The 14430-nt window shown below is 33.3% G+C and overlaps 1 protein-coding gene across 1 annotated transcript; it reads left to right on the forward strand.

Annotated features, from left to right (window-relative positions):
- Positions 1-1110: 1110 nt before the first annotated feature.
- On the forward strand, positions 1111-13569 carry LOC142335432 (large ribosomal subunit protein uL16m-like). The gene is made up of 2 exons (XM_075383914.1): positions 1111-1751; positions 13366-13569. The coding sequence occupies exons 1-2, from the start codon at positions 1151-1153 to the stop codon at positions 13542-13544; spliced, it is 780 nt and encodes a 259-aa protein (XP_075240029.1). The 5' UTR covers positions 1111-1150; the 3' UTR covers positions 13545-13569.
- The last annotated feature ends 861 nt before the right edge of the window (positions 13570-14430 follow it).

Raw genomic sequence — 14430 nt, forward strand, 5'->3', positions numbered from 1 at the left:
TTTAAGCGTTATAAGTTTTAATTTCAGATATCAATTGGCCGACATACAAATTAGCCGACACACCTTTTAGCCGACACTTAAGCAAATATAGTTACTCGACAACCACAGTTCATGATAATTACCCGCGCATTAATTGGGTAAAGTAGAGTCCCTTAGTTTTAAAACAATCAATATTTGGCTAACTACTGACTAATTTGGCCTTGCCTCAGCGGCCGTGGGACGTGATATGAATCTATCACAACCGAACAAATTATCACGACCGAACAATTAAGTCGAAGCTTCTAATAACACTACTTAAATTATACAGTTCCGATTTCGGTCATTTCCACGTGGTCTTGATGAAATCTGTCGGCCAATTGGCCTGTCTTCTAATTTATGTGGCGGCTAATACCCCTAGTCCCTAATTGCAGATTGTTCTCTCAAGTTGATAGTCAGTTTTCAAAAGTTGTCTAAAATTCGATTCTAATCAATTAACAAATTTGTATTTTTCTTAAGGTGCAGTTAATGTGCTGCCCAATTTATGTTCCTCTGTTTGTTCCCGTCTTATCTTAAGCTTTCATGTTTTTTGGATTATGCTTTCCTTGTTTGGTCAATTATTCGGTGCTACTTTGTCAAATCTAGTAATATTTTGGGGTATTATAGGCGTACTCACTTAAAAGCGAATGCGGCCTCTTTTAAAAGTGATTTTTGCTTCCAGTTCTTAAAAGCGCGAATTGGTGTCCTAAATTATGTGAAATCTAATTATTAAGCGAAATTTGGCGAATGGCGCTTCTGTCAAGCATATTTTGTGGTGAAAGGCAGTTTAAAAGTGAAAAACACTGACCGGAATTTCCATATGGGGCACCGCCTTTTAGTCCGCGAAGTTTGTATGTTTCACACGCACAATGTATTAACATAGGAAAAGTGAAATCTGGCAGTAAAAGCGAGTAAATGTACTCGAAAAAGGTACCGGTAGACGCTTGTAATGAATGTCATTATACCCAGCATGTCATTTTACCCATACCTTTTTTATCGGTATCCGTGCAATTTAACAATTTTTCAACTATCTGTACATGTCTATTTTTGACAAGAAATATTGTGATCGAATCAATCTGTAGATCGGTGCAGCTGCTAGTTTTCCGTTTTTGTTGAACTTTTCAGATATGGTGAAATGATAAAATCGGCGTGCTTGCGAGCAGTTTGTGTCCGGTGCTACGGCCGTCTGCCGCCAATAAATCCAAAGGACTTTCAGCTGCCCAAATTTAAAGATCCTCGAGAGACAGGGCTTAAACACGGGCTAACCTTGGATGACATACAGCCACCTCCCACGTACGACAATATCTCAATTCCACAGGAACGCAAACTCACATATGTGCCTTCGCAGCCAATTTTGGTAAAAGAGGAAAAAGTTAAGAAGCAATTACATCACATCATTGGAGTTGAAGAGGATGTGAAGAGAAATACAATATTGAACAAACAGTTTGGAGTTGTTGCATTGAGTGGAGGCTACTTTAGACACGAGCATTTTGAGCATGTAAGAAGTGCAGTAAATGCGCAGATTGAGGAGAACATGTATGCTCAGTGGGTGATTCCTCCTCCGTGGAAACCAGTGACTAAGAAGAGCCAGGGTGCTAGAATGGGTGCTGGAAAAGGAGATATCCATCACTATGTGACCCCTGTAAAAAAATTCAATGTCATTTTTGTTGTTGGCGGAAAATTTCAGTATGTCTACATTAAACGCTGGATTGAATCTCTTGCTAAAACGATGCCCGGTTAGTAGTATAGTTTAAAAAAAATAATAATTTGGAGGAACTTGTTTGCATTCATTCCTAACTCATAATGTAAGGACTTCATTTCAATGGTCATGAGTCCTTTTTTTCAATTAATTATTACAGGTTTTTATTCTTTTTTATAGCTGCGAAGCTGTAAACTGAGCGTAGCTATATTGCGGTGCTCTTGGTTTTTTTTTAAAATTCAAAGAATTTGATTTGTATTGGGGCGCTGATTTTTTTACGACTCGAAGAGGAGTATTGGAGAAGTCCTTTTTTAAAATCAATTTTATTGGAGTGATTTTTGAAGCGGGAAATGAAACGCGTGAAAAAATTTGGAGTGATTTTGGTGATGAACGAAAGTGAAGAGCGGAGCGAAAAGAGAGTGGTTTTTGTTCATACCGCTGTTTTTGAGAGAGCGAGAAATTGATGTGTGAAAAAATTTCTCTAAGCGAGCAAAATTTTTGTTCACCTGCGGCATTTAAAAGCAGTTTTTTCCGAATTTTGATGGTTATGAGGTTTGATTATGATATTGTATTAGTTTTAGGCTTGTTTTTTGAGGAATTGAAAGTTTCTTGTAGTTAGTTAGAGTTTAATGATAATTTGTAGGTTTTTGATCAGTTTTGCTGATTTTTAGACGAAATTTAATTTTTTGCTTATTTTTTCGTTTTAATGCTTTAAGTGGGATTTTAATAGAAGCTTATTACTTAAGGAATATTCAGATACCAATTGACTCAAGTTTTCTTGGTATAAAATATTTTTTTTTAGTAAAACTGACAGAAAAATTGAGAAATTTTGAACCAATTTTCTTATTTTTTTTGCAGTTTTTCCTTTTTTTAAGTCTTAGACAAATTTCTTAGCCCATTACGACTTGCTCATTATGTTGCGAGGTTTTCATTGCTCTAATTGTAAAGGAGCTTTACTCTGCTCTATGTTTCCTTATACTATTTAAAAAAAACTCATTTAGTTTTTCTAGTTTTTTTGTTCAATTTGTTTTTGAATGCGGTTTCTATTTTTCCCGATTTTTTAATGGCCTTTGTGGAGGTTCAGGGTTCACAATAGTTTTTTTATTTGTTTAGTCATAAGTATGGAAAAAATTTTCCTTCGAGTCGTTTCCGAAATTCTTCCGGCTATGTTTTTTTTTAAGATCTGTTCACAGTTTTTCATGATTTTTGAAGTCAAATTAGAGTAGTGATTTTGGTCACGACGAAACAGGAAGTGGAGCGAAAAAGCGTGAAACTATGCGGCGTGAAATTTTTTTGCTCTAATTTTAAAATAGAGTGAGAAAACGGTGTTTGAACAAAAATTCGGTTTCTCTGTAGTGGTTTTTTGTTCACATGCGGCAATTTCACTCTGATTTTTACTGTTTTTCGATTTTTTGGATCAGATTTTTTTCTAAATGGTTTTCCCAATCCTTTCACAGCTCATTCTAGACCTAGTTTTTTGTTTGAATTAAATTTTCATTTCTCGCTAGTGGTTTTTTTGTTCACATGCGGCATTTTGACATTGATTTTTTGTTTTTTTTTTCTTATTTTTTGATCTGGTTTTTTTAAAATGGTTATCTCAATTCACTTATAGTCCATTCTAGGTCTGGGTTTTCTGTTTAGTCAAGGAAAATTCTTTGAATTGTATGTTTTTTTTGTTTCGTCGTCTGACGCTCTTTTTTCGTTTTACATTTGTTCACACAGCAAAGCTGAAAAAGTCAATATTTCTGACTGACTTCTTCCTCTCACTAACGGCATTTGCGCGCGTGACGTCATTTCTCACTTGCTTTAGCAAAAGTTTTTAGGTTATTTGCGTGGTTATATTTTGGTCATACGTGACTTACCTCACTCAATAAAATGACTTCTGCACTTTAAAACTTAAGTTTAATTTGAATTTGTTTAAGGTCAAAGGAACTCGTATGTGCAGTAAAGGTCCCTAATAAGAGGCTTCTGTGGAATCAATTTTACCAAGCTTTATTAATTTATCGCTGAATGTTTTTTACCTAGTTTTTTGAGCGGCGTCGATTTTTTTTTTCAATCTAGATCTGTTTCTGTCTCTATTATATGGCACGCAGGTCTATTCTTTCGCAGCTATTCTGGCAATATGGCGGCTATGTTGCAATTTTTTCTCGCGAGACTTGTTAATTTTTTGTGAAAGGTATACTTCTGCCCGTCAATAATTTCGTTTGATTTTTTTTAATGACAAATAAACGGAAGGTACTAACTGACGCTTAGAATTGAGGAAGCTCGACATTTTTTATTCTACTTTTTCTAGTCTTTCAGATTCTTACCCATTCTTTATGGCATGGTGATACAAAAAACATCACATTGAAATGCGCAAGACGGCTCGTGCGAGTCTGTGCGTAACATAGAATGTTCCTACATACTTGTCAAGGTTGCAAAAATAACTTTTAATTTCTGCCAGAGAAACCTATAGGTAAATCCGAAAGCAACTTGTATGCATTAGGATAAAATATACTCTTTTAGCAAAAAATTGCCGTTTTTTTCAAAAGAACAAACTGTAGAAAGATCAGTATATTACAATTTGAAAGACACAGAAAAACCATACAAGCACACACAGCACACATTAATCAAACAAGCACCAACACACAAATACAAAGCACAACACCAAAAAAACGTTTTGAAAAAAATTTTGTTGTCAATTGTCACTACTTAAAGTTCGCCAGTGTTCATTTAGGTCCTCTTTGTCTTTTTTTCGAAGAAAAACTATGTGCGGACTTTTTGAGGCAATTGTATCTGTTCTGAAATTTTGACGCTAAACTTTGAAACATAAATTATTAAAGTTTTTTGAAAATTTCATTTTTGATATTTCATGAGCACAACGGGACAATAAAATCTTCGAAGTCTCGCAAGAGTGTCATCAGAGACATTTTAAAATAGTTTTTTGTATTGGGCACATTTGAAGCCGGCTTTTGTACCAAATTTCAAGTAGTGTTTCTTTTTTCTTTTCAGATAGTTTTTGCACTCAGCCTTTATTTGTGTCTCACATCTCTAAACATCTCAAAATCTCGCAGACGTGTAATCAGAGATTCAAAAACACAAAGCCTTGGCATTCGACATATTTAAATCCGCCGTTTGTAGATTATTTTAAGTATTTTCTGATTTGTCATGAGTTCAGTTTTTGCTCTCTGCCTCTATTTGTGACTAATTTTGAAGGAACCATTTGTCTCACACTATTTTCTTTCTCTATCTATCTCTCTCTCTATTCTCTCTTTCTCTTACACACAAACCACATCCATTGAAATTACGCATAGTCATGCATACACCCCCAAAGACGCGCATGAATAGCAAAACAAACAAATAAAAACCTTGCCACCCAAAAAAATTTTAAAATTTTAAGTTTTCGTTTTGGCATCTGATCATTACAAAATTTCCGTCATTTTTCATTTTTCTTGATGGTTTTTTTCAGAAAAACTATATGTGTACTTCTTAGAAAAATACAATCAAGACACAACTGAACAATGACGACAATTTTTAATGAATAGATGCCAAAAATAAAATTGGGCTGATTGTGCTCATGAAGCATCAGAAAGGGCAAAATTTTTCTAAATAATTCAAAAAGTTCATCTCCGATCTGTGGGTCAATTTTGCGATTACCGCTTAAAAAATCAAAAATGATTGTTTTGATTTATTTGGAAATTTTGTAATATTTGATGTTTCATGAGCACAATCTGCCCATTCGTTTTTTTTTCAAAAATGACGCAGATGTTAGAAGTTATATTTAATAAGGACAGTTTGCGTTGTTAAAATAAAAACCGCAATTTTAAGCAAAATTTTCCAACCTAAGTAATTTTCTAATTTTTTAATACTTTTGACAGTTTCTGCACTCTAGCTCTAGTTGTTTTCAACATGCAATGGATCAGAAAAATTAAAGTTTTGGCCTTTTCACTCTTTTAAGTAAGAGTTATTGGAAAAGAATTAGGAAAACTAATGAGTTTGTTGAACTGAAAGAATTTTTTTTTCGTTCGGATCACATTTTGTTTTTCATATGAGGATTTTCGCAGTCAATTAAGGATTTGTTTTTTTCAGGTTACAGAAACGCTCAAAGACTGGGAAAGATCGGTTCAAAGAGCAATTTCAAAACAGGAATGTTAATTTCTCATTTTCAAAGAAATTGTGAACATGTATTCAGTTTTTCAACCTAACAAAATTTATACCTTCTAGTTCTCAATTTCATTTGTTTTTTATTACTAGAGAAGAATAGCCCGCACTATCAGCTCTGACATTAGAAAGAATATAAATAAAAAATGAAAAGGAATGAGTTTTTTTTCAAAATGAATTTGGTTGATTTGATGTTCATTTAGTGATGCTGGTTTTGGAAATACACAAATGAATAATTTTGGTTAAATGGACAGAAGTTTTTTGCGAAAACAGCTCTAGATTTTAGAAACAAAATTTTTTTGCTTTTATTTGTGCATTTTCGAAGTTGATTTTTGCTATTTTGAGAGCTCTAAATTTTCTAACGTCTTCAATTTCCCAAAAACCTTCTTGATACAGAACAAAAATGGTTCTTAAACCATCTGAAAACAGAGAGATGGATATAAATGTTTTTAAACAAAATTTTTAATCAAAAAAGTTTCCGTTATGTAATTTGAATTGTTAATTTTTAGGCTTGAAATTACTATTATCGTAAAGTCATCGTTTAACCCAACTAAATTGACTACAGTTTTTATCCTTTTTTTCAATCTTAACTTTCAATGCGATCTGTCATCCCCCCTCCTACCTTCACCCGAACTATCGTTCTTTTTTCGTTCTTAATTTTTTTCTTCAAAGTTTTCAGAGTTCTCCCTTTTTTTCAAATTTCTGATAATTTTTTTTGTATTCATGAAAAATCTTGAGGACTACAAAATGCTGTCTTTCTTTTTTCTCTACGATGCGTAGGCAAAAAGTGAAATTTTGACAGAAGAAAAAGCCAGTCTTACATATATGTTTCCCCACTTTTGAAAAAATACTTTTTGGTCGATGTTTTTCTTTTGGAAAACTAATGTAGATGAAAAAATTAGGGACGCTGTTCGCCTGAAACCTAATTGTGCTCCAAAAATAAATTGGTCTTCCGCTATTAAAAGTATCCATTGATTTTACTGGAAGTGTAGTTTAAAAGCTTTTTAGTTTGTGTTGGATAACAGCTAATTTTAACAGTCCACTTGGGTATAATCTGGAAGCAACAACTGCCCCATTATTAATTTTTGGACTGTGTCATCGATTTGTGCGAAAAAATTTACGCCAAAATTGAGCAAAATATAACAGTTGACGATACATCTTCAATATGCAGATGAAGGCTTAATTATCAATTTTCTTTCAGAGCTCAATTACAAGTCCTATTTGCGTGATAGTAGAAGCCCCATTAGCCATCTCATTTTTTTACTTGGATTCTATCAGCAGTTTCTTTGGGCACAGTATGTGTTGAAATGGACTAAATAATCTCAAAACCGCTGATTTCACGCCAACTCGTGTAGTTAAAATTGCACCAGTAGCTTTTGAGATAGATTTTTAGTTTAGATATTTTTCAAGTGAAAAGGTGAGGAAAGTCAAATAAATTGAAAATGTTTCAAACCTTACCTCAATATCGGCTCGAGAAAAAATTGACAATGCCTGTTCAAGTGTTGATTGAATTTTTGAGGACTCTTTAACGGTACCAGTTTTGTAAATCTGACGCGAAAGGTTTCGATCAACAGATGTAAAAGATGACTGAACAAAAGACAGGCTTGAATTAGGTTATTAATTGGATAATGCGGTTGAGTGGAAAGATTCCTAAACACTTGATTGAATTTATGAATAGTTTTAAGATGCTCATAAATGCTCTTCTCCAATTTTTGAAATAGATTAATTAAACCCGCCATTTAACCAACTGGCAAATTCAAGTTCATATCCTCGAGTGTCTTTAATCAAATAAAACTGTTTTTATTCAAATATCTTTCAATTGACAACCATAATCCAGAATTAGATGCAAAAAGATGATGATCCAGATTTGAAGGTAGAAATTAGCAAAGAGAAAAGTAGCAGGCCGATGTTAAATCGGTTTGTGATAATGTAACAGAGCTAATAAAATTATTGAAATTACGCATAGTCATGCATACACCCCCAAAGACGCGCATGGATAGCAAAACACACAAATGAAAACCTTGCCACCCAAAAAAAAATTGAAAAAATTTTAAGTTTTTCTTTTTGGCATCTGATCATTACAAAATTTCCGTCATTTTTCATTTTTCTTGATAGTTTTTTTCGGAAAAACTATGTGTACTTCTTAGAAAAATACAAACAAGACACAACTGAACAATGACGACAATTTTTAATGAATAGATGCCAAAAGTAAAATTAGGCTGATTGTGCTCATGAAGCATCAGAAAGGGCAAAATTTTTCGAAATAATTCAAAGTTCATCTCCAATTTTCGGGTCATTTTTGCGATTACCGCTAAAAAAAAATCGAAAATGAATGTTTTGATTAGTTTGGAAATTTGGTACTTTTTGATGTTTCATGAGCACAATCTGCCCATTCGTTTTTTTATTCAAAAATGACGCAGATGTTAGAAGTTATATTTAATAAGGACAGTTTGCGTTGTTAAAATAAAAACCACACTTTTAAGCAAATTTTTCCAACCTAAGTAATTTTCTAATTTTTTAATACTTTTGACAGTTTCTGCACTCTAGCTTTAGTTGTTTTTAACATGCAAAGATCAGTGAAGTTGAAGTTTTGGCCTTTTCACTCTTTTAAGTAAGAGTTATTGGAAAAGATTTAGGAAAACTAATAAGTTTGTTCAACTGAAAGAATTTTTTTTCGTCCGAATCACCTTTTGTTTTTCATATGAGGATTTTCGCAGTCAATTAAGGATTTTGTTTTTTCTCAGAGTACAGAAACGCTCAAGGACTGGGAAAGATCGGTTCAAAGAGCAATTTCAAAACAGAGGTGTTAATTTCTCATTTTCAAAGAAATTGTGAACATGTATTCAGTTTTTCAACCTAACAAAATTTATACCTTCTAGTTCTCAATTTCATTTGTTTTTTATTACTAGAGAAGAATAGCCCGCACTATCAGCTCTGACATTAGAAAGAATATAAATAAAAAATGAAAAGGAATGAGTTTTTTTTCAAAATGAATTTGGTTGATTTGATGTTCATTTAGTGATGCTGGTTTTGGAAATACACAAATGAATAATTTTGGTTAAATGGACAGAAGTTTTTTGCGAAAACAGCTCTAGATTTTAGAAACAAAATTTTTTTGCTTTTATTTGTGCATTTTCGAAGTTGATTTTTGCTATTTTGAGAGCTCTAAATTTTCTAACGTCTTCAATTTCCCAAAAACCTTCTTGATACAGAACAAAAATGGTTCTTAAACCATCTGAAAACAGAGAGATGGATATAAATGTTTTTAAACAAAATTTTTAATCAAAAAAGTTTCGGTTATGTATTTGGAATTGTTAGTGTTTAGACTTGAAGTTACTATTATCGTAAAGTCACCGTTTAACCCAACTAAATTGACTACAGTATTTATCCTTTTTATCTTAACTTTCAATGCGATCTGTCATCCCCCCTCCTACCTGCACCCGAACGATCGTTCTTTTTTCCTTCTAAATTTTTCCTTCAAAGTTTTCAGAGTTCTCCCTTTTTTGGCAAGTTTCTGATAATTTTTTTGTATAAATGAAAAATCTTGAGGACTACCAAATGGTGTCTTTCCTTTTCTCTACGATGCGTAGGCAAAAAATAAAATTTTGACAGAAGAAAAAGCCAATCTCACATATATATTTCCCCACTTTTGAAAAAATACTTTTTGTTTTTTTTTTGATTTTTTTCTTTTGGAAAACTAATGTAGATGGAAAAATTTGGGACGTTGTTCGCCTGAAACCTAATTGTGCTCCAAAAATCAGTTGGTCATCCGCTATTAAAAGCATCCATTGATTTTACTGGAAGTGTAGTTTAAAAGCTGTTTAGTTTGTTGGATAACAGCTAGTTTTAACAGGCCACTTGGGTAGAATCTGGAAGAAACAACTGCCGCATCATTTTAATTTTTGGATTGTGTCATCGATTTGTGCGGAAAAATTTACGCCAAAAATGAGCAAAATATAACAGTTGACGATACATCGCCAATATGCAGATGAAGGCTTAATTATCAATTTTCTTACAGAGCTCAATTACCAGTCTATTTTGCGTGATAGTAGAAGCCCCATTAGCCATCTCAATTTTTTTACTTGGATTATATCAGCAGTTTCTTTGGGCACAGTATATTTTGAAATGGACTAAATAATCTCAAAACCGCTGATTTAACGCCTACTCGTGTAGTTAAAATTGCACCAGTAGCTTTTGAGATAGATTTTTAATTTAGATATTTTTCAAGTGAAAAGGTGGGAAAGTCAAAGAAATTGAAAATGTTTCAAACCTTACCTCAACATCGGCTCGAGAAAAAATTGACAATGCCTGTACAAGTGTTGATTGAATTTTTGAGGACTCTTTAACGGTACCAGTTTTGTATATCTGCGCGAAAGGTTTCGATCAACAGATGTAAAAGATGACTGAACAAAAGACAGGCTTGAATTAGGTTATTAATTGGATAATGCGGTTGAGTGGAAAGATTCCTAAACACTTGATTGAATTTATGAATAGTTTTAAGATGCTCATAAATGCTCTTCTCCAATTTTTGAAATAGATTAATTAAACCCGCCATTTAACCAACTGGCAAATTCAAGTTCATATCCTCGAGTGTCTTTAATCAAATAAAACTGTTTTTATTCAAATATCTTTCAATTGACAACCATAATCCAGAATTAGATGCAAAAAGATGATGATCCAGAATTGAAGGTAGAAATTAGCAAGGAGAAAAGTAGCAGGCCGATGTTAAATCGGTTTGTGATAATGTAACAGCTAATAAAATTATTGAAATTACGCATAGTCATGCATACACCCCCAAAGACGCGCATGAATAGCAAAACAAACAAATAAAAACCTTGCCACCCAAAAAAATTTTAAAATTTTAAGTTTTTTTGGCATCTGATCATTACAAAATTTCCGTCATTGTTCATTTGTCTTGATTGTTTTTTTCCGAAAAACTATGTGTGGACTTCCTATGTGTGGTTTCCGAAAAACTATGTGTGGGCAAAATTTTTCTAAATAATTCAAAAGGTTCATCTCCGATCTGTGGGTCAATTTTGCGATTACCGCTAAAAAAATCAAAAATGATTGTTTTGATTTATTTGGAAATTTTGTAATATTTGATGTTTCATGAGCACAATCTGCCCATTCGTTTTTTTTTTCAAAAATGACGCAGATGTTAGAAGTTATATTTAATAAGGACAGTTTGCGTTGTTAAAATAAAAACCGCAATTTTAAGCAAAATTTTGAACCTAAGTAATTTTCTAATTTTTTAATACTTTTGACAATTTCTGCACTCTAGCTCTAGTTGTTTTTAACATGCAAAGGATCAGAAAAATTAAAGTTTTGGCCTTTTCACTCTTTTAAGTAAGAGTTATTGGAAAAGAATTAGGAAAACTAATGAGTTTGTTGAACTGAAAGAATTTTTTTTCGTTCGGATCACATTTTGTTTTTCATATGAGGATTTTCGCAGTCAATTAAGGATTTGTTTTTTTCAGGTTACAGAAACGCTCAAAGACTGGGAAAGTTCGGTTCAAAGAGCAATTTCAAAACAGGAATGTTAATTTCTCATTTTCAAATAAATTGTGAACATGTATTCAATTTTTCAACCTAACAAAATTAATACCTTCTAATTCTCAATTTCATTTGTTTTTTAATACTAGAGAAGAATAGTCCGCACTATCTGCTCTCACATTACAAAGAATATAAATAAAAAAGGAATGAGTTTTCTTTTCTAAATGAATTTGGTTGATTTGATGTTCATTTAGTGATGCTGGTTTTGAAAATACACAAATGAATAATTCTGGTTAATTGGGCAGAAGTTTTTTTGCAAAAATAGCTCTAGATTTTAGAAAAAAAATTTTTGCTTTTATTTGTGCATTTTCGAAGTTGATTTTTGCTATTTTGAGAGCTCTAAATTTTCTAACGTCTTCAATTTCCCAAAAACCTTCTTGATACAGAACAAAAATGGTTCTTAAACCATCTGAAAACAGAGAGACGGATCAAAATGTTTTTAAACAAAATTTTTAATCAAAAAAGTTTCGGTTATGTATTTGGAATTGTTAGTGTTTAGACTTGAAATTACTATTATCGTAAAGTCACCGTTTAACCCAACTAAATTGACTACAGTATTTATCCTTTTTATCTTAACTTTCAATGCGATCTGTCATCCCCCCTCCTACCTGCACCCGAACTATCGTTCTTTTTTCCTTCTAAATTTTTCCTTCAAAGTTTTCAGAGTTCTCCCTTTTTTTGCAAATATCTGATAATTTTTTTGTATAAATGAAAAATCTTGAGGACTACAAAATGCTGTCTTTCTTTTTTCTCTACGATGCGTAGGCAAAAAGTGAAATTTTGACAGAAGAAAAAGCCAGTCTTACATATATGTTTCCCCACTTTTGAAAAAATACTTTTTGGTCGATGTTTTTCTTTTGGAAAACTAATGTAGATGAAAAAATTAGGGACGCTGTTCGCCTGAAACCTAATTGTGCTCCAAAAATAAATTGGTCTTCCGCTATTAAAAGTATCCATTGATTTTACTGGAAGTGTAGTTTAAAAGCTGTTTAGTTTGTGTTGGATAAAAGCTAATTTTAACAGGCCACTTGGGTAGAATCTGGAAGCAACAACTGCCCCATTATTAATTTTTGGATTGTGTCATTGATTTGTGCGGAAAAATTTACGCCAAAAATGAGCAAAATATAACAGTTGACGATACATCGCCAATATGCAGATCAAGGCTTAATTATCAATTTTCTTTCTTTCAGAGCTCAATTACCAGTCCTATTTGCGTGATAGTAGAAGCCCCATTAGCCATCTCATTTTTTACTAGGATTCTATCAGCAGTTATTTTGGGCACAGTATATGTTGAAATGGACTAAATAATCTCAAAACCGCTGATTTCACGCCAACTCGTGTAGTCAAAATTGCAGCAATAGCTTTTTAGATAGATTTTTACTTTAGATATTTTTCAAGTGAAAAGGTAGGGGAAGTCAAAAGAAATTGAAAACGTTTCAAATCTTACCTCAATATCGGCTCGAGAAAAAAAAATGACTATGCCTGTTCAGGTGTTGATTGAATTTTTTGAGGACTCTTTAACGGTACCAGTTTTGTATATCTGCCGCGAAAGGTTTCGATCAACAGATGTAAAAGATGACTGAACAAAAGACAGGCTTGCTTTAGGTTATTAATTGGATAATGCGGTGGAGTGGAAAGATTCCTAAACAAATCTTGATTGAATTTATGAATAGTTTTAAGATGCTCATAAATGCTCTTCTCCAATTTTTTAAATGGACTGATTAAACCCGCCATTTAACCAACTGGCAATTTCAAGCTCATATCCTCGAGTGTCTTTAATCAAATAAAACTGTTTTTATTCAAAAATATTTTAATTGACAACCATAATCCAGAATTAGATGCAAACAAAGATGATCCAGAATTGAAGGTAGAAATTAGCAAAGAGAAAAGTAGCAGGCCGATGTTAAATCGGTTTGTGTTAATGTAACAGAGCTAATAAAATTTTTGTGTTATTTCAGTGCCATGTGTGGCTGTGTCGTACGATCAGTTGGAAGCAATGAAACATGAATACTTCAGTTCGAAGAAACCATCGGGTAACCCTTTCACAGCCAAGAATATTATCGATTATAACATGGGAGGTCTCAGAACCAACAAGTTTGGACCCATTCAGATTAAACATTACCTGGAGTTCACTTGATGTTCAATTGAATGTTTTAAAATTATTGACTTTTATTAAGAGAATTAATGTTCCATTTTGAAGAACTGAAGGAATATTTGTGCCAGACCAAATTATTTCACCAGACCAAATCTGAAATGGTTTTAAGCATCCCAGAGACTTACAAGTGGTACAATATAAAACTGCTCCAACGACATGAATCTCTTCTCAAACATTTCATTTTTTTCAAAAATTTAATTCTCAATTATTAGGAGCAAACACCTTTTTGGAAATACATATACTCTGATGAGCGCAACAAGGGGCGATTAGATGCATAAAAAATATAGCAAGCATGTGTAAGATTTTAATTGCTCTCAAACAAATTTTGGAGCAATTATATTAGTCCTGTCGGTCTTTCTTTTATGCTTGACCAATATTTCTCTTGAGCAATCTGAATTTCGTCGGACTTTTCGTCCTCAAAAACGGGATAAACAGGTAGCGCCCAGCGGGCATTAAGTGCTCTTAGAGCCTTTCAGCTCACTAGTCTTCAAGTATGTCATTCACAGAATCTGTTTTGGAGACTTATACTTATGGTGTCAAGGGCGGTTATTAGAGATTGACTCCCCCACCACTGTTGCCCCCCCCCCCCACTATTGCCACCCCATCAGCCCCCCGGTGTACCCCCCCCCGCTGCGCTCACTTACGCTACGCCCCTTCAATTAAGCTAAAGCTAGCCTCACTAAACCGTGCCTAGCTACTGACGAAGCCAACCGCTCGCCGGTGGTTTGAGAGCAATTCGCCGGACGTTAGTCGGTTATGTTTAATAGCCGCCCTCATCTTCTCAGCCGGCTATTATAGCGCTCCTATTTTTTTACTTCGTCGAACTTCTTTTCGCTTTACCCATTTTCGACATTTTAGGCTAGTTTCA

This window comes from Convolutriloba macropyga, chromosome 2 (assembly GCF_964194025.1).
Source record: "Convolutriloba macropyga chromosome 2, txConMacr16.3, whole genome shotgun sequence".
In the NCBI taxonomy this organism is placed as follows: Eukaryota; Metazoa; Xenacoelomorpha; order Acoela; family Convolutidae; genus Convolutriloba; species Convolutriloba macropyga.

What these genes read in the sequence shown, in the direction of transcription:
- LOC142335432 (XM_075383914.1), top strand. Translation starts at nt 1,151, where the DNA reads ATGATAAAATCGGCGTGCTTGCGAGCAGTTTGTGTCCGGTGCTACGGC. An exon ending in TCTTGCTAAAACGATGCCCG is followed by an intron (nt 1,752 to 13,365) that starts GTTAGTAGTATA and finishes GTGTTATTTCAG; the next exon opens with TGCCATGTGTGGCTGTGTCG.